We start from the raw sequence: 23,983 nt of genomic DNA on the forward strand, positions 1-23,983 counted from the left end.
TCTGTATATGATGTCAATATCAGTGGTACATTTTCGGTTTAATGTATAATTGTGTAAAATGCAGCAATAAAACAGTCGGTGAAAACTACTGCTGCCTCTTGGGTCTTCTTCAGTAAGATGTTTTCACAAGCAGAAAAACGATGTATTCTAATGTAACTTTGTTTTAAGTATCAGTGTCACTAAATAGATTATCTGATACACTACATGAGAAACCATAGTGGAGAAAAAAGAAATCAATCAATCAAAGAAATCAATCGCTGACTGATCAGTGTCTGATGTATGCATTTTGCGCACAGCACTTCATTATAATACAGGTAGTCCTCTACTTAGGATGGAGATACGTTACGACGTCCCCATTGTAAGTCGAAGATTGTACTATGACTGTGATGGTCTTTTCTGCTTAATGCTGAATTATAATTTCATTTTCTGCCCTAAACTGATGCTTTTCCTCTTCTTTTTTCACTACAAGCAGGAGACATACTTGCTGCATGGAAGACATGCTTTTATCACTAAAATTGCTGTTTGAAACCATTTGAAACAGAAAATAATACACACTGAGACGACTTTAATCTGTCGACCGCTAGAGAGAGTGGGGGACCTCACAGGGCGAGAGATACGCTCATCCCAGCTGTGCGTCCAACGTATCGTACATCGTACGCTGCTGCCTGTGGCTGCAAATGTAAAATATTTGTACTATTTTGTCGTATTGCTATAGTCATCGTAAGATCGAAAAATCGTAAGTCGAACCATCGTAACTCCCAAATATTTATTAACACTGTAATAAGTATAAGAATATCCTTAACTTAATGTTTAGCAGTACCTTCCATTCAACACAAGGGGGCAGACATATTACACAACTCTGTTCCATACACAGATTTTCCCCCTGGACTGGGCATGTGGCAACTCTTAGCAAAATAGATTTTATTTGTCTTTCTTTTTTTATTTATTGAAAAGAAAAATGTTTTATATTGATATAAATCAAGTCAGTTGGACTTCTACAACGTATGTCCTTTAGATCCTTGATGCAGCACAACAATACAATGGTACAGAGTGAATGGTACATAATGGTACAAATAACTTTTTATTATTTTGCAGGAAAGTGCAAACTAGCTAGACAGGATCAAGTGGGAAAAAAAACAGTGCAAACTATCTTCTATAAACTGATGACTTTATGCAAGTATGTAGGGGGAAAAAAAAAAAAGGAGAAAAGTATAGCAGGATGTCAACAATGCAAAGCTGAACTGTTTTGAACCTTGTGTTATATAAACCTTACTTAAAATGCACTGGGTATAAATTGCAGGAGAGCACAAAATGTTACACAACATCCTATACAAACCGAAGGTAATACATTTTAATGTCTTTGTGTAGGTGTCTGCAGGATTCGCATGTTCGCTCCTAATGCATGCAGGCATTTACTGAAGCTTACACGCTTTCCTAATATCCGCCTGAGTCAGTCCTGATTTTGTCAGTATTTAACTTGCTTTCTTTTCTCCACCTGTTGCATAGCAGTAAAGTCGGTTGTAATTTTCATTTCCGTTGCAGTACCTTCATACTAATCCTGCTCTGTGGGTGATGTTTGAGCCCAAAGGGTTTTTCTGTATTAAAGCACATGGAATTACAAACAATGTTTGTGTCCTGAGCACAGTGCTAGGTAATGAATTCGCTCCGATTTAGCCACTGACTCTAAGCTGACCCCATAACAGAACACTGCGGTGCCAGGAAAGTGTCTGGATGGTTCACTAATGGGTTAAGCAAATAGAAGGGGAAAAAAAGCTTGCTAATGATACATCTATCATTGTTAAACCATGGTGGACTTTGAATTACCCATATCAGGTTGTGATACATAATGAAAACCAGACCACCTTTGCTCCAGCACGATATGTATTATAGGACACTTACAGTTTTTGTGTTAGATGTGCATATGCTCTGGAGCTTGGTATCATTAAAACAATTCTGAAAGTGCAGATGGCGGCAGTCTCAGTCTCAGTGGTTAAGGCTCTGAATGGCTGATCGGAAGTTCGTGGGTTTAAGCCACCACCCATGGGGCCCTTAACCATCTGTGCTCTAGAGGTGCTGTTACATGGCTGACCCTGCACTCTGACACCAGCTTGCACAACATTGCTGGGATCTGCGAAGAAAGAATTTCACTGTGCTGTACATGTGCATGTGCCAATTATAAAAGTATCTAATTTTCACTATAAACTCGAATGGCAACACCATGAACATAGTGTTTTGTACAAATTTCAGGTCTTCACAATTTTAGCATCTTTATATCTTATTATGCAATCTGATTGGCTTTTCACACATCTGTGCACTACGCATCTTCCATCATTGGCACAGCTGATCACCCTAGTCTGTCAAGCGTAATTTGCACAATTACACCATTGATGTTTTTTTATTACAGAATAGTCAATGTTGATCATTTTCTTCAGGAATGGGAACTTGCACTTGTTCTATCCAAGTGATATAATTCTTTTCAGGCTTCAATCTTTCAGGATCTTAAAGATTGCTGTCTGGTTTGCTTTTAATACTTTTGTGCACTGGTTTTGGGTGGTATGTGGATTTCAGGAACAAAAAAAAAACAAACAAAAAAAAATTAATTCTAATATCATATAATTATTTTTTTGATAAAATGAAAATCAGTCCTATTAATAGCAAAACATTTCTAAAAAAAAAAAATTTTTTGATACCTTCTTTGTTTCGCTGATATTAGATTAGATATTCGCCCCAGGGGTAACTGTTCCCATCTCTTCTTTGTGGTGAGTAAACTATAACAGCATGTTTCCCAGTGGGCTGTGAGAAAGGGTCTGTCATTTTTCATCTGCCATTCAAATGATCTACTTTTAGCTACATGGAACAAATTGAAAGTTTTCTCGAACAAACAGTTACATCACCCTTCCACAGAGTGACATAACTCTTGCTCAAAGTGGTGGTGCTGGGATTTGAGCTTGCAACCTTGTGACCCCTTGTGACCCCTGAGCCACCACCTCCCAGCTAGTGAGAGTAATTAACAATGAAAAGATCAATTTATTGGATCAATGGAGAAACTCTTGGTGGTAGGGGGGCTCAAAATTGAGATTGAGATCCACGGTCAGGACTGAAATATTGCAAATCCTCATACCTAATTTAAAATTGTGCAACCTAAGCAGATATAAATAGAAGGTGGATTTTTTTTTTTGGCCTTGATCTTCCTCGCAAGATGCGCGTCTATTCTCCCCGCTTCATTAAATCTGCACTGTATAGTGCCGTTGCTCTAATCGGTCTCGGTGGCTGTTCGACCCTCTGTGCTCGTGTTTGTTTTTGCTTCATGTGGTGCTTGTGCAAATAAAATCCGGTTAAATATTTCCTTAATTATAATGTTTCCTCTCACTTCACCGCAGAGCTGCCGCTCCATATAGCATAAGCATATCTATTTAATTAATTTCACATATATATTAACTTTTATTAATCCGTGTGCATGTTTTTTGTTGTTGTTGTTATTCATTGTGACATTTATTTGGCTACTATAATTAATTTGTTGTTACATAGTGTAATAATGAAAAATGAAACAGAACACACAAATGAATACAAACTTTTTTTTTCCTGGATTAATTTATTTACAAGATCTCGATTCCATTATTAAATTAATATTGCCATGGTAGCCCCATATGCTTTGAAAACGTGTTTTATAACATTTTTATCATACATACATCAAGTTTTCTTTCTTCAATAATTGTGTGTAGATTATAAAAAGATGCTGTTCAGTGTGACCTCTTAACAACCGCCAGTGCTTTGTTATAGACTTCCATCATTGCCATAATTTGTTCAACAGAGTGTCTTAAATGTATATTGCCCCAGTCAGTCAGTCAGGTGGATTGTATGCTACAGAATGCTAAGCATTATTTGTAAAAACTAATAGCACCATTTGTGTTTTTACTGCAGAATGTACAACATTGTAAAATTCTCAGGAACAGAAACTGCTGTGGTTGTGCCATCTGAATGGTGTACTGCTGGAGAGACAGTCTGGCCAAATTATAAAACGGATAAATGTATGGAAAGGGCAGTTGAACAGCAAGAAACACCTGGGGAGGACTGGGACCGCTATAACTGCACTCTACTAAAGACCTATGGTATGTTTGTCTATAGTGAAATCTGGCAAAACATAAAAAAAAAAAAAAAAAAAAAACCATTTAAAGTAATACATTTTGCCAATATTTATGTAGTCGCATCTAATGATATCGTCACCACCCGTATTGAGTGAGTCTCTCTAAGAGGGTTGGTTGCAATTTGATTCAGTTTTAATTATAAGAAATGGCAGACATTTTAAATACTTTCAATATTTATGTTTTAGACAACTATTCAGAAGCACATCAGGCTTTGGAATCCTTACGCTGCAACACGTCTGATGAGCATTCGGGTAAAAAGGAGGAGGTGAACGCGAAACCCAAGCCAATGTTAGTTAAAGAATTTTTTGTTTTTTAAACAGCTGTTTTATTTTGTTAAAAATTGGTATTTTAAATACACAGTACACATTTGTGCTTAATTCTTCCTCAGTCTTTATCTTGGAAAATCTGATGGTGATCAACAGAAAGAGTCAAGCAATCCTCTGGTAGTTATATCCTCTCCTGTAATAAACACTAGCAGTTGGGAGGGTCACCTTCCTTTCCATCCAACTTACAGGGTAACGACAGGAACTGGACTGACTCTAGGCACTGGTGAGTTTTAAAGGGAAAAAAAAAATCTATCAGAGCATCGACTCCGACATTAAATATGCTAAGCCTTGCATGGTTTCCACCTTAGAGGGGCAGAAAGGGTTGTCCTCTTTTAAGACATTTTATTACTAACATATTCACTGAAAAACTGAGCTGAGATATTCCAGGTCACCTCCTTCACAGTTCTTGCAGCCATTCTTCATCATTCCCTTTAGCTTGCCCGGCTCCTCAACTGCATGCTCTGCTCAAACAGTTCAGCTTCCCTTTATTTTAAACTTGATTATTTATTAGTGTAAAACTGCTTTTATTTTAGTTAGCAATATATTTGCTAGATACTTGTATCATTTTAAATATTTACCTTTTTTTTTATTTACAGGTGATCAGCTCCATATGTTGGCACTCTTGGAGCAGGTTAAGCATGAACAAACCCAAATAGTGGGGATGCTGAATGGCCTGAGCACTAAAATGGATGCAAACACAGAACCCCAGGGCTTTTTTGCCACCACTGAAGACTTGAAATTCCCACTAGATACCACTGAGAAGGTGGAACATTTTGAAGCTTGGCTTGCTGAAGAGACAAATGCTGGATCCAAAAATAACTTGGTATCAATACCATCTTTGTTGTTTGTTTAGTCAATATATACATTATTTTATATATATATATATATATATATATATATATATATATATATATATATATATATATATATATATATATATATAAAACAAGTTATTATTATACTTTGCATGCATCTATACAAGGAAGGTCTTTCACCTCATTGCCACTCTGTTTTATTACATAGTTTTTTCCTCTTTCTTACAGATACAAATTTTATCAGTGCTGGGAGGGCAAGATGTCAAGAAGGTGACCTGGAACATCTTGGCTCACATTTTCAGCGAAAATGTTAGCAAACAAATTAGCTGGAAAGGGGCCAACCAAAAGTTCAAATTCAGTGGAATGAACGCAAAGGAGCTTCTTATCCGTATGTATTACCAGGGCAAATTTTTCTTTTGCCATAAACATATATAATATATACAGTTGGATGCAAAAGGTTACATTTAACATATTTTGCTGACTTTTAAAATGTAAGGACGCGAATCCTTATTTAAATTTTTTTTATAAATTTTTTTTTTACTGTTACTTTAAAATACTTTCAATTTGATCAACTCAAAAAACAAAACAAAAAAAAACAAAAAAAAAAAGACCATGAAAATGAGTTTTTGCATGTAGAAGTTTGGTTCCGCTTGTAAAGTCAGTTAAAAGTTAAGCTTTAATTGTCTTGTTAGAACCTGTAATGCTAATGAAAATTCCAGAGCAAAATAAATCCTTCTCAAGCATTCCGCTAACACTCAGCAACCATGGGCACCTCTAAGCAGCTTACTGAGGATCTGAAAGTGAATCTAATTGATGCCTACAAAGAAGGAGACTATACAAATATATTAAAGCAGCCCAGCTCAATTTTAAAATGTCATAGGAAATGTCAGTTAAAGGGAACTATGGAAGATGGTAATGGATGGTAAGATTTCAAAGACAAAGAACTGCTCATATCCTTGGCAGAAAGGCAAGGTAAAAGCCCAAACGACAGGAAAAACCTAGATGATCTGCATAGAAGTGTCATCAGATGGACACCTTACCTGTGACCTCATCAGTGTCTGATATATGCAAAACCCATATGCATTTTGAAAATAAGTGCAATGCATTAATTAAAAATAATGTGCAAGTCTTTGGTCACATTCACTAAAAGTATATTTGGTGGCAATGCTTGAAAGTTTTTAAGCATGAGAATAGACCTGTGGCAAATGTAACATGTTCAGTCAAGAAACTAAAGCTAAAAAGAAATCAGCCTGAATAGGGTGTTGGTACTGTACATACTGTAGCAAATTCTTATTGTGTCCAACATTTTGCTCCCATCACAATAACATTTTTTATTTTATTTTTTACCTTTTTTGATTGATCAAATATAAGCTCCTGCTTAAAAATGTGAAGTTAGTTATTAAAATTGCTGCAGAGGATGTGCTTACTTGTTTTACATTACAAAATCAACAAAATCTGGTGAGGGGTGCCAAAGCTTTAGCATGCAAATGTATTAATATATTGATGCTTTACTCAGGAGCTGTGCAAAACTGCAAAGTTAGCAGCAGTGCTACTGAGGACGAGATCAGCAAGCATGCCATTCTGTGGTTCAGCCTGGCTTCAAAACATGGAAGTGGATGCAAAGAGCAAAAGAGGTTCGTGTTTCACAATTTACTTGAAATTGTGAGATCAAATATTTTGAGTCACAGATTCTATGATTTGGATTTGATTGGGACTTTTCTAGGTCTTCTAAATATATGTATATTTTTAGCTTACTGTATGCAGTTAATCAATAACTAATTTAAATGTTTAGAAAATTTGAAAGGTCTTTCTCATTCATTTAGACATTACATGATGGTTAGTTTCACCTGGCATTACTTTATACACCAATCAAACTGGGTCTCCCCAGGCTGCATGCTCAATCCACTACTGCGTTCCCTGCTCATAACTGTGCTGCAATGTACAGTTCAAATCGCATTATCAGGTTTGCTGGAGCTAACTACAGCCAAGGGCCACATTGAGGAGGTGAACCCGTTTGCAATATGGTGTACAGACAACAATTTTTTTTTTTTATGTTGTTAAGCCATGAGTAGACCACTTACCACTGGACATTAAAAGCTCCAAGTTCTTGGTGTACATAACATAGATCGCCTATTATACTCTCAACATCGCTAACCTAACCAAGTAGGCCTCACCTAATCTTTATTTCTTATGGAGGCTGAGGAGAACTATCCTCCCCCAATCATCCTCCCCCTACCATCCTACAGACGAATTATAGAGAGCTTCCTGACCAGCTGTCTCATCGTTTTTGACGGCAGGACCCTACAGTGATTTATGAGAACAGCTGAAAAGATCATCAGGGTCTTTTTAACCCCAATTGACACCTTGTACAACAACCAAAACAAAGCTTTTGCCTTTTTCATGGACCTTTCACCCTCTTGCTATCTAGCAAAGGGGCCAAAGCACTGGTAGCACCACCAACAGTTTCTTTGATGAGGAAGTCAGATCTCAGTATACTTAATATCTTGGTGTCTCCCACTGCTCAAGTGTGCCAGTCAAAGCTTTAATCCAGTTTGACTTACAGCAATACCACTGTACACCTGTATGCTACAATTATGGTTAAACTTATGGAATTTAGCAGATCTCCTAATCCAGAGCGATGAACAGAAGTGCTATGATGTCAAAGACTAAGAACACCATTAAAAAAAGAATACCATGATTCATAAATCTCTAATGAAGAGTTAATACAGAAAAGGTTTTGGTAATTGAAAGTGCTAATATAAGTACTTCGAAAAGGGGAAGGTCTTTGATCATCATTTAAAAACTGCTAATGACTGTTTGGACAGCTAGGAGAGTTTCATTCCACTACCTAAGTGCCAGAACAGAGAAGAGTCTTGAAACATGCCTTTTCACTGGCATGCCTCAAGGGAGCGTGGTGAGCTATGGGGTGTGATAAGTGGTTTAAGTTAGAATCAGATTGTTCCAGATCATTTAGAAAGTTCACTGCATTCAAGGCTTATATGTACAGAGATCACAAAAAGAGGGCCACAAAGACAAATGTGAAACAGTTAGGAATTGATGCTTGCTTTAGTCTATGACATTGAGAAAAAGACATTGTCCTATTTAGATGTAACTGAAGGTTTTCTGTAGGGTCAACAATTACATCATGTTCATCTAGATATCAGAAAGGCCAAGTCATAATATACCGAAGTTAAAAGTTTCACTGACGAGGCCTCACAATGATGAATGCAGCGTGTGGCTGAACACTCGAATGCAAAATCAGAATTTTATTTATAGATTATAGTGATGGTGGAGAGCAGTTATATATCATAAATCGCCAGATAACGCAGACTATCGGAACCTCTTTTTTTATTTTTTAAAAACATGGCATCGTTTTATCTCAAGGTACAAGCAAAGATTATTTTCATCATAATTCAAACAGTAATGCATGGGCTGTCAGACATACACGATGTCAGCCAGTCACATTTGCTATATAGGCGGAGTGAAAAATTAAATATGCTTAAAATTTATGAAAATGACAAAGAGTGTGCATAATGATGATATATAATGGCAATCTTTTCCAGATGTGTAATGCCCATGCACTTAGAACTGATAAGATGAGAAAGTCTTTTTATAAAGAGATTTTTAAGTTTGTGGACCCTATTCCCATCTGTCTTAGTGTTAATAAATCCAAAGAATGCTTTGCTTAGTATATTCATATTAAGCAAAAGTTAGTAGCTTTGTTATGATGTAAATCAGTGACAGAACAACAGAAAAATACACAAGTCTACTGCAAAGTACTGAAGGGCAGAAACAATAAAATAAAATAAAAAACTTGAAGATACAGATACATTTAGTTGCTTTATCTTTTAAATATTCATGCAGTCATATGACCCTTACAAACCTGATGCCTCATTGTAAGTCAGGCACCGACTATAATGCTGCTAGTTGTCTTGTGTAGAGAACAAGATTTTAGGTTTTTCGGACAAGATTTGGCATTTGCCTTTCTGAGAGGAAAATAGGGTTGTATCAGTTGAAGGAAAGGTACATTGGGTGCCAAAGCTGAAGATAACTATTACCACATTACAGTGGTGGCTTTGTTGAAAATTTCAGTAGAAGTAACTATGTTTTCAGAAATTTTAAGATTGTCTATCAAACATTTCACACTGTACCCCTAACAAAAGCATTAGCAAGACCTGTGAGGTTGTATAAGCAGAACTTAAGGATTTGGATGCTGGTGAGTCTGAAAGTGCAGTTGGTGTCAAAAGTAATCCCCCCTTAATGACTTGAAATATTTTTTGCCAGCCAGGATTACCTTCCTGTCATAGACATGACCTTTTTGAAGTGTTTTTGTTATTTGACCCTGCACTATATGGATCATCTGGTGAATTGAGAGAACCAGTTCTATTACACAGAACAAATAGTCACATTAACCAGCTCAAGTACCTTGGAAATCATGCACGTAATAAAACAGGTGACACAACCCCTGGCATTGAGAAATTAAGTGGATATGCAGTTCAGGATTGATTCTTGATCAGGGTTTTAACTCTTTTGTTGAAGAAAAGAAACAGCAGTCCAGACTGGAAGTTAGAGCATTAGTAGTAGTAGAGCTCACCTGTGCTCCTTTAACAAACGTTGGTCAGATTGCGTATTTATCGTTTCTATTTATAGGATCTGCTGAGAGTTTAAAAGATAGAAATGGTCATTCACTTATGCCAAAACATAACTACGTGTCAATATCCTGAACCCATTAATCATTTTGGTCCAGTTTGAGCACTCATATTTTAATCAGTGTGCAAGAAATCTTCAAGACCTTGAAGACCTCGATTGCAACATAAGCGGAAGGACATCCACTTCCTCAGGCTTACCTAAATGTGAGGAGTCCTTTATCTTAAAATGTTGAAGCAGAGAGTGGGAGTTTTATGCTGATGCCCGATCGGTTGCCTGCCTTATCTTTCAGAAAGGGAAAATGGCGGCAACCAAGAAATTGACTATAAAAGGGAACACTTTACAAAAAGAACATGCTGTTTTGCAGGAAATTGTATTTGGGGAAATTCAGTCAGTTTTCGTTCAAGCTTGATCCGATATGTGTTTTGTGATTTTGTTTGTTGCTTTACATCAGAAAAAAATAAAGGCTACTTGTGTATGAGTTATGATTGGCTGAGCCACGTTCGAAGGCAAATTACTTTAATCATCATCATTATTCAACAGCATTATTAATACCTCATTACATCAATATTACAACACCAGATAAATTATTTCAAAATGTTGGATTTTGTTATTAATTCTGATTTACTCAATGTGGATGAAGTGAGAGGATTAAAAGAGATTGACATGATAGAACAAGAAGATAAACAAGAAAGCAGACACACTAAAATTCATGAGAGGAAAAGAGATGAAAAAGTCAAGAAATGGCCTGGAAAAATCAAGAAACAAAGACAGGACCCTTAGCCATCCTGATGTTCGGAGAAACATCTGGCTATTGATTTAAAAAACAATCACCAAAATGGATTTAAACAAGGTTCACAATCAGTCTTATGCCACTCAATAGAAAAAAAACAATAGGGAAACTGTGACCCATATGATTTCAGTAGTTATGTCCACTGATCAACCCAACTTGGTGTCTGTTGAAAGATCTGAGTTTATCACTAGCGACAACAGTTTCATTTTGCCAAGAACAATGTGACAAAACATCCTACCATCACGCAATAATGGATGCAAAAAATCCAGCACTCTCAGGCACTCAATCCTAATACACCTGAGGTTCTATTTTCAGCAAAGGTTTGATAGGCAGCTGCATACGGGTTGCAGAGCTGAAGACGGCAACCGCCCAACTGAAGCCAGAATCATTTATCATCCGCCAGGATGATCAGAAGCACACAACGCTGCCATTCAACAAATACACACAAAACACAGAGATGCCAATTGAAAGAAATCTCCATAGGCTTACTTTGTTTATATTTGATCAGCCGGGGAAACCAGTTATGTCCTGTGACTTTGTTAGAAAAAAAATACCTCTCATTGCTGCAGCCCAAATCTTTCACCTTTTAACCTTTTAAGTGGCCAAACTACACTAACAATGTATGATATAATGATATATAATATAGTTTTTAGCTATAAACTGCCAAATAGAACAGTGTCCTTTCTCCCGTTAGTTATAATATAGAGCCCATGGGGGTAAACTTCCTTGACCCCATGTTCCTGTGGATTTGCAGCAAACACTGTCAATCTACACAAACGAGTGTTTGTGAAGCAGCACTAAACAAAAACTTTCTAACGCTATGCTAATGACTCTGATGGCCTACAAGCAAGAGAAATCATGTCAGTGACCGGCCATAAATGTAAATTATCCCTGCAATCTTACTGAAGTCCCCCCCCCCCCAAAAAAAAAAAAAAAAAAAAACAACAAAGAAAAATGCTGGCCGCAATATCCTTGGATCTGGCACTGCACAGTTAAAACACACCTGTCCAGAGTCAAACATAACTGTACCAGCAAAGAGGGTGCAAACAAAATTGAACTGCACAATGAATGGCAATATCCAAATAAATGTTAATAAGCACTAACTCCATTCTTTAAGCAGGCTTTTCGCTGTTTACGTGTTACTGTTTGTGTGTTATTTGGCAACCATTCGACTAACTGTTGCTAAAACACTACATTGTTTGGCAGGAGAATGATTATGGGTTATCATTAAGTAATTGCAATTTGTTTGTGTGTTTATTTTATGAAACTTTGCCAGCTTTATGTTGTATCTACTTTCTTAAAGTAATAATCCACAAGAAGCCAATGTTTACAGTGAGTTTAGAATGGCTAAGCAGGTAGCAAAAACTTCTGGCCCTAATTTGGCATAAAGCCGGCACAGCTGGCATTCAGTCTGCACTGGCATACGGCATGTGAACTAAACGTAGCTCGGTTATGGTCGAGATCGAACCGTCCTTGAGTCGGTTTAAGTTAAAATTTAATTTCAGATATTTCACATAGTAAGGTGATAATATTTTCATTCGCACAGCTGTTTCCCCAATTCCTGTTTGCAACATTGGTTTATTGCTCTTTATCAACAAGGTTTCATCAAACAAATGATTTTACTTATGAATTATGGTCATTTTTCGATGAAAAATCAATGGTAATTTAATTATTAAATTTCATCAGAATACGAATTTAATTAGTTCCGGAACACGATTCGCACTCTGAAATTTTCGTATACTGATACGAATTTCCCCATAAGGAATAATGTTAAATGGGATAATTCGTTCCGAACGACCCCAAATATAATATAAAAATAAAAATACACCCAATATGCACTAATATAATTTAGCATTTAGCATTTAATAATGGTGCTTTAAACATTTTCTTTACTGGGTGCTTTACCTTTCAAAAGAGTGAATGTTGGCATGATGGAGATCGGAGGAGAAGGAGGGAGAATTATTGTTTGGAAGGAGACAAATCTCTTTTCAATATGATATCAGGCAGACTGTCACCCGAATCACTATCACTACTTATTTTTCTCTTTTTTCATACACTTTGCTTCGTTTCACTGCTTTCACAACTTTCACCTTTTTCAACTTTTTAAAAAAAAAGCACTGAAGTGAGACATAGTCTGAATTAGGCTTCTTTTTCATCGACGACATCAACGATTAATACGTATTTAAGGGTCACTATTCCAACACTTAATATTATATAATTACTGTTATAATGTAATACACAAGAAGCACTACGATATAATAGGCACAGTATAATGTATGCGATACTGTTCAGTGATGAATATTAAAACAAAGACACAGCAATAAACACAGTGCTCTAACTATGAATTGAAGACGCTAACTGAGGGTTAAGAGGCATGGGAGAGTGTGGGAGGTGGTACAGAGGACCATCGTCCCTTCGAATTTTAGCCCACGAGATTCGAATTATTCGTATTCTGATTTTTATACATAAACCAATACGAAAATTTGTATGACTTTCCATTTTGTATTCTTAATGATATGTATTTGGGGGCATTTGTATTCAGAGGTACCACTGTATTTCTTCTCTCTTAAAATGTCCTATAATGGCAATAAATAAATTAATAAAAAAATTAATCTAACAACTAAGTTGCATCTAGAAAAGCACAATGGTTCATGGGTTTGCAGTTTCTACCTCAATGTAGTGTCACACTTTTAATCTTGCACCTTTGTCTTTTTGTTCTATTTTAAAATATTTTTTTCCTCAGTTGAAAGTATATAATCTTGCGATTTAGCCGGTTGGTTTGGTTAATGGTTAGAACCAAGATTTAAAAAAATAATTATATCTAAATGAGAAAACTACTTCCGGAACCAGTGCTGTCGAAGATCTGAGCTGACACTCGTGCACTCTTCAGGCTGCACTTCACTAACTGTCGTGGTCTTCTCAATTCTGAAGCAAAGCGTGCCAAGTTTGGTAAGTGATAATGACTTTTTTTCATATGTTTAGTTCGACTTTGCTTTTTTGGATTGTAGAGTGAGTATGAGTTAACATCGTCGAAAAGTTAAATGTACTTTTATATTTCAGCGATTGTGAGGAGTAACCACCTGATGTCTGCGGCCACAGAAAAGGAAATCGATTCCACCATTATATCTGGGCACGGATAGTGATAGTGGCAGGAGAGAAAGGATGAACAGGAAAGAGCATCAGGAGAGTACAACAGAATAATGGACTTGTGACTTGTTTGGATGTTGAGTTGTGCGCACAATGCCGCTTGTTCATGAACTGAAGCGAAGATGTTCGAGAGCTTTTTGACACGTCGCATTGAAATTCAAGTACTGTTTGTTTGTTAAAATGCAAAATGTTCTGTTTAAATAATAAAACAATAAATATTTGTTTCAGAATACTGTTGTTGTTCAGGCATTTTTTCATCTGAGCCACAGGTGTGTATAAAGTGGCTAGATTAAGGTTTTGTTAAGGTTGACATGTGGAACCAAACTGTTTGGTCCTACATAGGACCAGAATAAAACCAGCTATAGTCACACATTTGGCTGAGATATAACTATGCCATGGGCCATATGTGGCCCGAGTTCTGGCAACCAGACCTGGTCCAGTCGTGTACCGTAATTCATTGCTGTATTAGGGGCAAGTAAAAGTGGGTTGTGTGGCTCATCAGTGGCCAAACCGATATTACTCTTTGGGTAAGGGGCATTGTTAGGCATAATGAAGAGTGGAGTGCTAAAAACCCTCTTAGCTGTTTAACATGATGGTTAAACCAATGTTTCTTGGGGCTTATTGTTTTATTCCAATTCTAGAACAATGTCCGGATTGCACCAATTGCTAAATGATGCTGTACTGTCAGTGTTGCCAAGCCTCTCTCAAGATCGAACCAAGCAACTGGTCAAGAAGCTTGTGGACCAAGGAGTTAAAGGCTTGGATGATTTGGTTAATGTGAAGGAAGATGACATAATGGAGTTTATACGACCTATCCAACGCAGAAAACTTCTTAGTGCCTGGAAAGAACAAGGTAAAAATTATATATATAAATAAATAATTTAAAAAAAGGTTTTTTATTAGAACTCAGCTAAGATGCAATCATTTAACCTGTGTTGCACTGCATTGCCGTAGTGGGCTCGGTGTAATTCTTAATTATTTTTTTTTTATAATCCACAGAAAATCAAAACAACACTGTGGTTCTGCAGCCTTTTGATGTTTTCCCCTTGGTTGCCCCTAAAACCATTTCTACTTATGGTTCACCTATACCAAGCTCCCCAAGCACATCAGCATCGGAATCAACCACTGGGTCATATTTATGGCCTGAACATTTCCAAGTTCCCTGGAACTTAATGCCAGTAGGTATTCAAAATGCTATTGCGAACGGCCAGAGACCTTCCCCTGCTGACAGACGACAAATGATTCGAATCCTTGCTGATGAAATGAGAAAATACGATGCTAACCCCACCAGATCACAGTGCCTTACTATTACTCGCCAAATCGTCAGGCAGTATCCAAAAACTTTTGCTGACATGATGGGTGGCAAAGAGGTTGGTGGTGGATATGAATCTCTACTTTCACAGCTGAAAGTGCGCATAGAGAACCTGAATCGAAAAAGTACACTTAGCTATCATCGGATTCGAAGGAACAACACTGGAACTTGTAGAAAACGAAGTTCCATTGACTCATATGGTTGTACAAGATGGCAGCCTGATTTTCCGTCTGGTGAAAGCTTTGACAGTCTTGAAGTGAAGCGTCAGAGGATGGAGGATATCTATAATCAGGAGGGGATCTCTGGAGCAGAGAGAGGAGGTGTGTGCATGCTCATGGAGGGGACCTATTTTCTCCAGCGTCACATGATTAACGCAATGCCATCCCCTACAATTGCAGATTTGAGAATCAAATGGCCGTATCTCTTCACGCAGAGGCATATATATGCTCATTTTGAGATGCTTACTGACAAAAACGTGCTCACACTTTTTGAATCGTCAATTCAGGAGTGTGGACAAATCATTATTCAGTTTTTTAAAAGCAAGCCAACCAACAACGATGTTCGGCTCATACTTTCCAGAGCTGAAGATGATGTAGCTGCCATGGTAATACTGCTGCTCCTTGCACACTTTAAGGAGACGTTAGATGGGGTGATACTTCAAGCAGATGTAAGTTGAGATTATACAATCCCATTCATTTGCAATGTTATGTTTTGCTTGTTTTCTGATGATGGGTGTGCTATTCTTCATAAAAAAACAAAACAAAAAAAAAACCTAATGGTCTAGGAATTTGCAACTCCATCTGATGTCGAGGGAACTCTCAATCTGCCGGAGAGTCCACGACTCATAATTCTTGGTATGTAAACTTTGTTCATGTCTGTCTTTTTGTTTGATGCACTCTGCATCTTTATGAATGATTTAATACTTTAAAAAATATATATAAAAACTGAAAAACAATATGATTCGCGATACACGCATACACTGGCACTTCACAGATATAAGTAATTATTACAGACAAACATTTTACCAATTATTAGCACATCCCATAACTAATCCCCAGAGTTTTACACAAACATAATACTGTAACTACTCCTAAAACTCATTTGGAATTTTTGGATTATGATTTGCACTACTTATGTAAATAAAATCCCATATTTTATATATGTGTATGTATATACAAGGGGTGTGATGTAACTTAAAACACAATAATGAATTTTGTCTTCATGCACTATGTTTAGTTTGGTTTCACTGATAATAAATATCCATTTGCATAAAGCATCCATAATTGTTCATAAAACTAGAAAAGTATTGATTCAAGGTACATTTAGAACAGATAAAAATGTGCAATTAAGTTGCGATTAATCACGAGTTCACTCATCACAAATCATGCGATTGATCGCGATTAAATAGTTTAACCGAATGACAGCCCAACATATATATATATATATATATATATATATATATATATATATATATATATATTATATATATATATATATATATATATATATATATATATATATATATATATATATATATATATATATATATACATACATACACACACACACACAGTGAGGAAAATAAGTATTTGAACACCCTGCTATTTTGCAAGTTCTCCCACCCAGAAATCATGGAGGGGTCTGAAATTGTCATCGTAGGTGCATGTCCACTGTGAGAGACATAATCTAAAAAAAAAAAATCCAGAAATCACAATATATGATTTTTAAACTATTTATTTGTATGATACAGCTGCAAATTAGTATTTGAACACCTGTCTATCAGCTAGAATTCTGACCCTCAAAGACCTGTTAGTCTGCCTTTAAAATGTCCACCTCCACTACATTTATTATCCTAAATTAGATGCACCTGTTTGAGGTCGTTAGCTGCATAAAGACACCTGTCCACCCCATACAATCAGTAAGAATCCAACTACTAACATGGCCAAGACCAAAGAGCTGTCCAAAGACACTAGAGACAAAATTGTACACCTCCACAAGGCTGGAAAGGGCTACGGGGAAATTGCCAAGCAGCTTGGTGAAAAAAGGTCCACTGTTGGAGCAATCATTAGAAAATGGAAGAAGCTAAACATGACTGTCAATCTCCCTCGGACTGGGGCTCCATCCAAGATCTCACCTTGTGGGGTCTCAATGATCCTAAGGAAGGTGAGAAATCAACCCAGAACTACATGGAAGGAGCTGGTCAATGACCTAAAAAGAGCTGGGACCACCGTTTCCAAGGTTACTGTTGGTAATACACTAAGACGTCATGGTTTGAAATCATGCATGGCACGGAAGGTTCCCCTGCTTAAACCAGCATATGTCCAGGCACGTCTTAAGTTTGCCAATGACCATTTGGATGATCCAGAGGAGTCATGGGAGAAAGTCGTGTGGTCAGATGAGACCAAAATAGATCTTTTGGGTCATAATTTCACTAAACGTGTTTGGAGGAAGAAGAATGATGAGTACCATCCCAAGAACACCATCCCTACTGTGAAGCATGGGGGTGGTAACATCATGGTTTGGGGGTGTTTTTCTGCACATGGGACAGGGCGACTGCACTGTATTAAGGAGAGGATGACCGGGGCGACGTATTGCGAGATTTTGGGGAACAACCTCCTTCCCTCAGTTAGAGCATTGAAGATGGGTCGAGGCTGGGTTTTCCAACATGACAATGACCTGAAGCACACAGCCAGGATAACCAAGGAGTGGCTCTGTAAGAAGCATATCAAGGTTCTGGTGTGGCCTAGCCAGGCTCCAGACCTAAACCCAATAGAGAATCTTTGGAGGGAGCTCAAACTCCGTGTTTCTCAGCGACAGGCCAGAAACCTGACTGATCTGGAGAAGATCTGTGTGGAGGAGTGGGCCAAAATCCCTCCTGCAGTGTGTGCAAACCTGGTGAAAAACTACAGGAAATGTTTGACCTCTGTAATTGCAAACAAAGGCTACTGTACCAAATATTAACATTGACTTTCTCAGGTGTTCAAATACTTATTTGTAGCTGTATCATACAAATAAATAGTTAAAAAATCATACATTGTGATTTCTGGATTTTTTTTTTAATTATGTCTCTCACAGTGGACATGAACCTACGATGACAATTTCAGACCCCTCCATGATTTCTAAGTGGGAGAACTTGCAAAATAGCAGGGTGTTCAAATACTTATTTTCCTCACTGTATATATACACACACACATACATACATACACACACACACACACGCGTGCGCACGCACGTATAGTATAGTGTGTACATACTCTATATACACATACATGCACTATACAGTAAATAGTATTATAGTATATAGTACATAGTGTACATTGTGTTAAATACATAAACATTATGCATTAAACAAATTGGCTGCACAAAATTGCTCTTTATTTTAACAAACTCCAGTTGTCCAATCTAGTTTAAGTAGATTATGAATTACAACACAATTCCTAATTAAAAAATGCCATTGTTTAGTCATCATCTATTTTCTTAAAGCCATATTTATATGTGCACTACTAATGGACAGCGCAATGCACTGCCTACTTGTGTTTCTAAATGTAACCATGGCTCACAAGTTTTTACAGACATCTTGTGTCCTTGTGTGTGAGATTAGACAAGCAGGCAGTGTGTTGATGGTGTGAGAAATATAAATACATTTTAATTAGCAGCATACCATGTATTTAATGCAAATAAGTGCTTGTGAGTTAAAAATGCAGGCTGATTATTAATTTAAAATATAATCACTATGAAAGCCAACATTTTATCCAATACAAGCATATCGCAAATTTCTGTGAATCGTCACATACCTGTTAAACATAGGAACCAGGTACACATCATGCTTACTTCCCTTTAATCTTTAAAAAAGGACTGTTAGAAACAATGGGGGACCCAGGTACATGCATCTATTGTCTGGTGAAGTCTGTCCAGAAGGGAACATCATGAAAGAATTGCAGCCATGCTACTGACATTTAAACAAGGCTGCAACTATGCATGAAAACATAGGCACTGGGGTGCAGCAAGTGCTCTGGACTGATAAGTCAAATTTTGAAATTTGAAATATTAACTGTATCAAGAGGCAAGTTGTTTACAGAAGGGTAGTACAATATGTGCAGGAGACAGTATGGTGGATATTTCTTACAAGTTTGGAGCTGCATTTCTGCAAATAAATTTGGAGATTTTATCAAGATTAATTATATCCTCAATGCTGAGAAATACAAGCAGATACATCATCATGCAATACCATCAGGAAGGTGTCTGATTGGCCCCAAATTGATTCTGCAGAAGGGCAACCCCAAAAATACTGCCAATGCCATTAAAGACTCTCTTTAGTGTGAAGAAGAGCAAGGAGTCTTGGAAGTGAAGGATTGGCTCCCACAGAGCCCTGATCTCAACATCAAGGCTGTCTGGGATTACATGAAGAGACAGAAGGATCTGAGGCAGAAAACATCCTCAAAAGATCTGTGATTAGTTTGGAACACCCTAACTGCCAAGTTTCTTCAAATACTGTGCAAGGTTATCTGGAATAATCTTGATTTGATTTTTTTCTTCTATCCATTTACTTTCCATTTTGTTCATTGTTCAAAATAAACTATTTGCCAAGGGTTTTCTTTTTAGACTCTATAGACCCACAATTTGACATACAATAGTTTATTTATTTATTTTTTATTCGTATTTTCAGGTCAAGCTCTAAGCAACCAGCGGTGGATGCTGAGCATGGAAGGTCAGGTTGTGTGTGTAGGAGAACAACCCAACTTCATGTCTGGCCTTGCAGCCTTGTTTGCCTCATTCTACAATTTCAACCTGCAGTATCAGGAAGAGGCAGCCTGCACCCTTGAGTTTGTTCAAAGGTTAGACATTAGCATATTTGCCAACCATACATATTAATGTAGAGTGAATTGTGTCACTAACCTTGTCTTGACAATGCTTGGAAAGAAAATCAGGAAAAGTTAAAATTTTTTGTATACTTGTATACAGTTGATTCTAGGGCTGCAGATTTGCGTGTATATACCGTTAGTTATGTATGCAATAAACACATTGTGTTTTGGATTGGATTCCATTTCTTTAAGATTTTGACGCATCCCTTTATCGACATTTGGATAAAATAATGAAAGAGGATAAAATGAGCGAGAGCACAGCGGACTTCCAACCAAACAACAAAGCCGCAATCATGCCGCATTTCCTTTGACCATGCTGCAAGTATTTTTTGGTGAAAGAATTGCTTCAAAAAGGTTTAACAGCAGTAGCTTGGTTTGGCAACACAAATACATGCAAACACATTGTACTCTACAAACATTTGAGTGTCTACAATTTAATTTCCACTGATACACTAAAGGCAACTGGTTCAGAACCCACTGAATACTGACGAACCCAATGAATCATTGCATTCTAAGTTAAATTTAGCCCTAGTTGATACTTGAGGATTAACCAGTTTATGGCTTGATAGAAAAGGGCTCATTTTAAGTGTAAAGACAAGATCAAAACATTCATTCATCTACACTCACCGGCCACTTTAATAGGTACACCTGTCCAACTACTCGTTAACGCAAATTTCTAATCAGCCAATCACATGGCAGCAACTCAATGCATTTAGGCATGTAGACATGGTCCAAGCGTCAGGATGGGGAAGAAAGGTGATTTAAGTGACTTTGAACGAGGCATGGTTGTTGGTGCCAGACGGGCTGGTCTGAGTATTTCAGAAACTGCTGATCTACTGGGATTTTCCCGCACAACCATCTCTAGGGTTTACAGAGAATGGTCCGAAAAAGAGAAAATATCCAGTGAGCGGCAGTTCTGTGGGCAAAAAATGAGGAATGATTCCAGTACCTTGTTGAATCTATGCCACAAAGGATTAAGGCAGTTCTGAAGGCAAAAGGGGGTCCAACCCGGTACTAGTAAGGTGTACCTAATAAAGTGGCCGGTGAGTGTATATGTGTGGTTAATTTCTGTTTTGTGTTTCTGCCTTTTAGGCGCTTTATTGACATCAACCCTGAACGTGGTTCAAAAACCAAGAAGGGTAAAGTGACTTCCAAGAAGACTGGCAAGGTTGTGCAAAAAAAGAACTGTACTGTGAACCCACATGTTTCCTCTCTTTTGCGAAACCTAATGGACTTTGGATGGGATTCTGCTTAGATTTTGCAAAGTTGTTGTTTTTTGTGTTGCACCATGACTCTGTTGCTAGTTTACCGGTGGACCATCTTTGGACGATATCGGTAGTTATTAACCACTGCATACCCAGAACACCCTACAAGACCTGCCATCTAAAGAGGCTCAGACCCAGTCATCTAAACAGCTTGGCCCTTGTCATAATTGCTTAGATTTTCATGATTGCCTATATTTTCTGCTTCCATCATTGAGAACTGTTTACTTGTTGCTAAAAAGCTCCTTTAGAGCAGGTCAGAGTCAGAGTCAAGTGCTACTGTACTGTAATGACATAATCAATGTTATTTACTTCACCTGTCAGTAATTTGAACACTATGCTGATTGGTGTAAGATTACTATTTTGTTGATTGTTAACTGTTACATTTTTTATCTTTGCTTTAAAAAAACTAAATGTTTAAAACTTAAAGCATGTTGTGATTTTCTTTTGCTACAAAAGTACTATTTTTTAAATTTATTATTTTATGAAAAATAATTCACTCCAGGTAGTATAATAGCATACCCCTGTTAAAAACAAAAAAAACAGCATAGTACAGTTTTACAATATAGACACTTTCCATTTATTCTATTTTTTGTTTCTACTCACACTTGTCTTGCATTTGTCTCACACTATTTTTGCACTTTATGTACAGGTAGCCTACTTACGATGGATATACGTTATGACGGCCCCATCGTAAGTCAAAAATATCCTTTAAAGTCAAACATGGTACTTTGACTGTGACTGTTTCCTGCTTCAGGCGGATTTATAATTTTCATTTCTGCTCTAAACTGATGGCTTTTCTATTCTTTTTTTTTTCCCTACAAGCAGGAGACATACTTGGGCGCTTGGAAGACATGCTTTTATCACTAAAATTGCTGGTAGAAACCGCTTGAAACAGAAAAAAATACACACTGAGACAACTTTCCTCTGTCCAACGTATCGTACAGTACATCAAACGCTGCTGCCTGGGCCTGTTGCATGAATTTTTATATATTTTTACATTTTCGTATTGATATCATCATCATAAGGTCAAAAAATCACAAGTCAAACCATTGTAACTCGGGGACCATCTGTAGGTTGGTGCCCTATACTATTGCAGTATGTGTTGTGTAATGGTCCTGAAGAAATGAAATTTTGTCCTGATTTATATAAAGGATGGACAAAAGGACATTTTCTGGAGGACAAAGATAATTGTACACATTTGTTAAACTAACAACTATGTTATATTTTAATCTCAGTCATGCTTACTGAGATTAAAGGTCAACTCTAGAGAGCGTTTCACCTGACATAGGATGCATGAGTTAGAGTCTGAACTAGATAGCCAGAAAGAAATCAGCCACAGCCTTGCTTAGTCATACCATTCTGCTTGTGTTAATGTCCAAAACGGTCTGCCTTGAGAACTTTGTTAACACTAAATTTAATCTGATAAAATAATGAGGGCGGCAGTTGAGTTTATCAAAACCCAGTGTGTGTTGGGGGAATTTGTATTTCTGCACTATGCATTGAGCATTGACATCAGAATATTATTAGTTAGTGAGAAGTTATGAGAATGTACACACACAAAACCATGTCTGTGTGGGGCACTAATGGTGTGAAACATACAATATCATAAACTGGACTGAACCGGTCATGCATTTTTATATGAAACAACCTCACAATTAGTCTCACAGAGCAGAACTGATGCCATTTTACAAATCGCAAACTCTGCAGACATCAACATCTACGGTTTTAGATTTAGCAATAACACTTTTGGACCCCTTGCAATGGATATGTGAGTGCCACCTGAAAAAACAAACTAAGATTTTCTGCTTTTTCAGCTACAGCAGAGGTCAAACATTGAATAGTAATAAATTGGCAGAAAAGCCAATTCACTGAAGGGGAATTGATGGTGAGTGTGAAAGACACACTTGCTTAGAGTAGCAGAATTTATTAACCTCGTTCATGTGAGCCATTGGAAATGGGGTCTCTGTTCAGTAAAAATAGAGGAGCTGCCAATTATTAAGTGGCAACTACCGCAAACTCTTGCCTTGCTGTACTTTTACTGGAAAAACACCCCTTCTCTTCTCTTCTCTTCTCTTCTCTTCTCTTCTCTTCTCTTCTCTTCTCTTCTCTTCTCTTCTCTTCTCTTCTCTTCTCTTCTCGTCTCTTCTCTTCTCTTCAAACTCAACAAATAAACATTGTTAATGCATTATGTGGTCCATTGGCCATTACACATCTTAATGGGCCAAATTTAAATGAAAACATCAGACATATTATATATTTAAGTTCATTTATCCTGTTAGCATTCACTGCACATGTCCACCAAACTATGCTAACGTTTTTGTGGTAAAAGTCTGTTATCTACATGCTAAGACTTTCTAGTTAGCATTGCGGGTACCTCTGAGACTCAACTTGCTTTACAGTGACCAACAAGAGATCTCCGTTCAGACCCATGGAAAGGACATGAGGTGAGAATTGGCCCAAAAGTGCATATTCAGTGGCTGATGCTGAAGCCATTAGTCAGATGTGTAAGGAAAAAGAAAGAGCAACTGTGAAATGTCAGTAGAGGACATGATTAGAGCAGACATGCAATGAAATATATTCCTAGCAGAAAGCACTGTACACTCCTAGGCATAAAAAAATGAGCCAAGCCCAAAATGGCAAGGTATAACGCTTTTGATGGTCTTAACAACAA

The 23,983-nt window shown here is 37.3% G+C and overlaps 1 protein-coding gene across 2 annotated transcripts in view; it reads left to right on the forward strand.

The window, feature by feature from the left end:
* The window catches only part of LOC310721895 (uncharacterized protein), a 60,057-nt gene extending 38,319 nt beyond the window's left edge, over positions 1–21,738 (forward strand). Inside the window, exons 4-14 of one of the 2 annotated variants that reach the window (XM_083534071.1) lie at positions 3,922–4,109; positions 4,331–4,433; positions 4,534–4,694; positions 5,068–5,294; positions 5,515–5,674; positions 6,803–6,920; positions 14,515–14,726; positions 14,873–15,852; positions 15,970–16,039; positions 19,852–20,020; positions 21,140–21,738. In XM_083534071.1, the coding sequence (XP_083390197.1) occupies positions 3,922–4,109; positions 4,331–4,433; positions 4,534–4,694; positions 5,068–5,294; positions 5,515–5,674; positions 6,803–6,920; positions 14,515–14,726; positions 14,873–15,852; positions 15,970–16,039; positions 19,852–20,020; positions 21,140–21,302 (2,551 nt within the window). In that variant the 3' untranslated portion in view covers positions 21,303–21,738. Of the gene's footprint in view, positions 1–3,921; positions 4,110–4,330; positions 4,434–4,533; positions 4,695–5,067; positions 5,295–5,514; positions 5,675–6,802; positions 6,921–14,514; positions 14,727–14,872; positions 15,853–15,969; positions 16,040–19,851; positions 20,021–21,139 lie in introns of those variants that run through there. The other variant, XR_014532236.1, reaches the window with a different exon arrangement.
* Positions 21,739–23,983: the final 2,245 nt, after the last annotated feature.

The sequence above is a fragment of the Silurus aristotelis genome (assembly GCF_946808225.1).
Source record: "Silurus aristotelis genome assembly, chromosome: 28".
In the NCBI taxonomy this organism is placed as follows: domain Eukaryota; kingdom Metazoa; phylum Chordata; class Actinopteri; order Siluriformes; family Siluridae; genus Silurus; species Silurus aristotelis.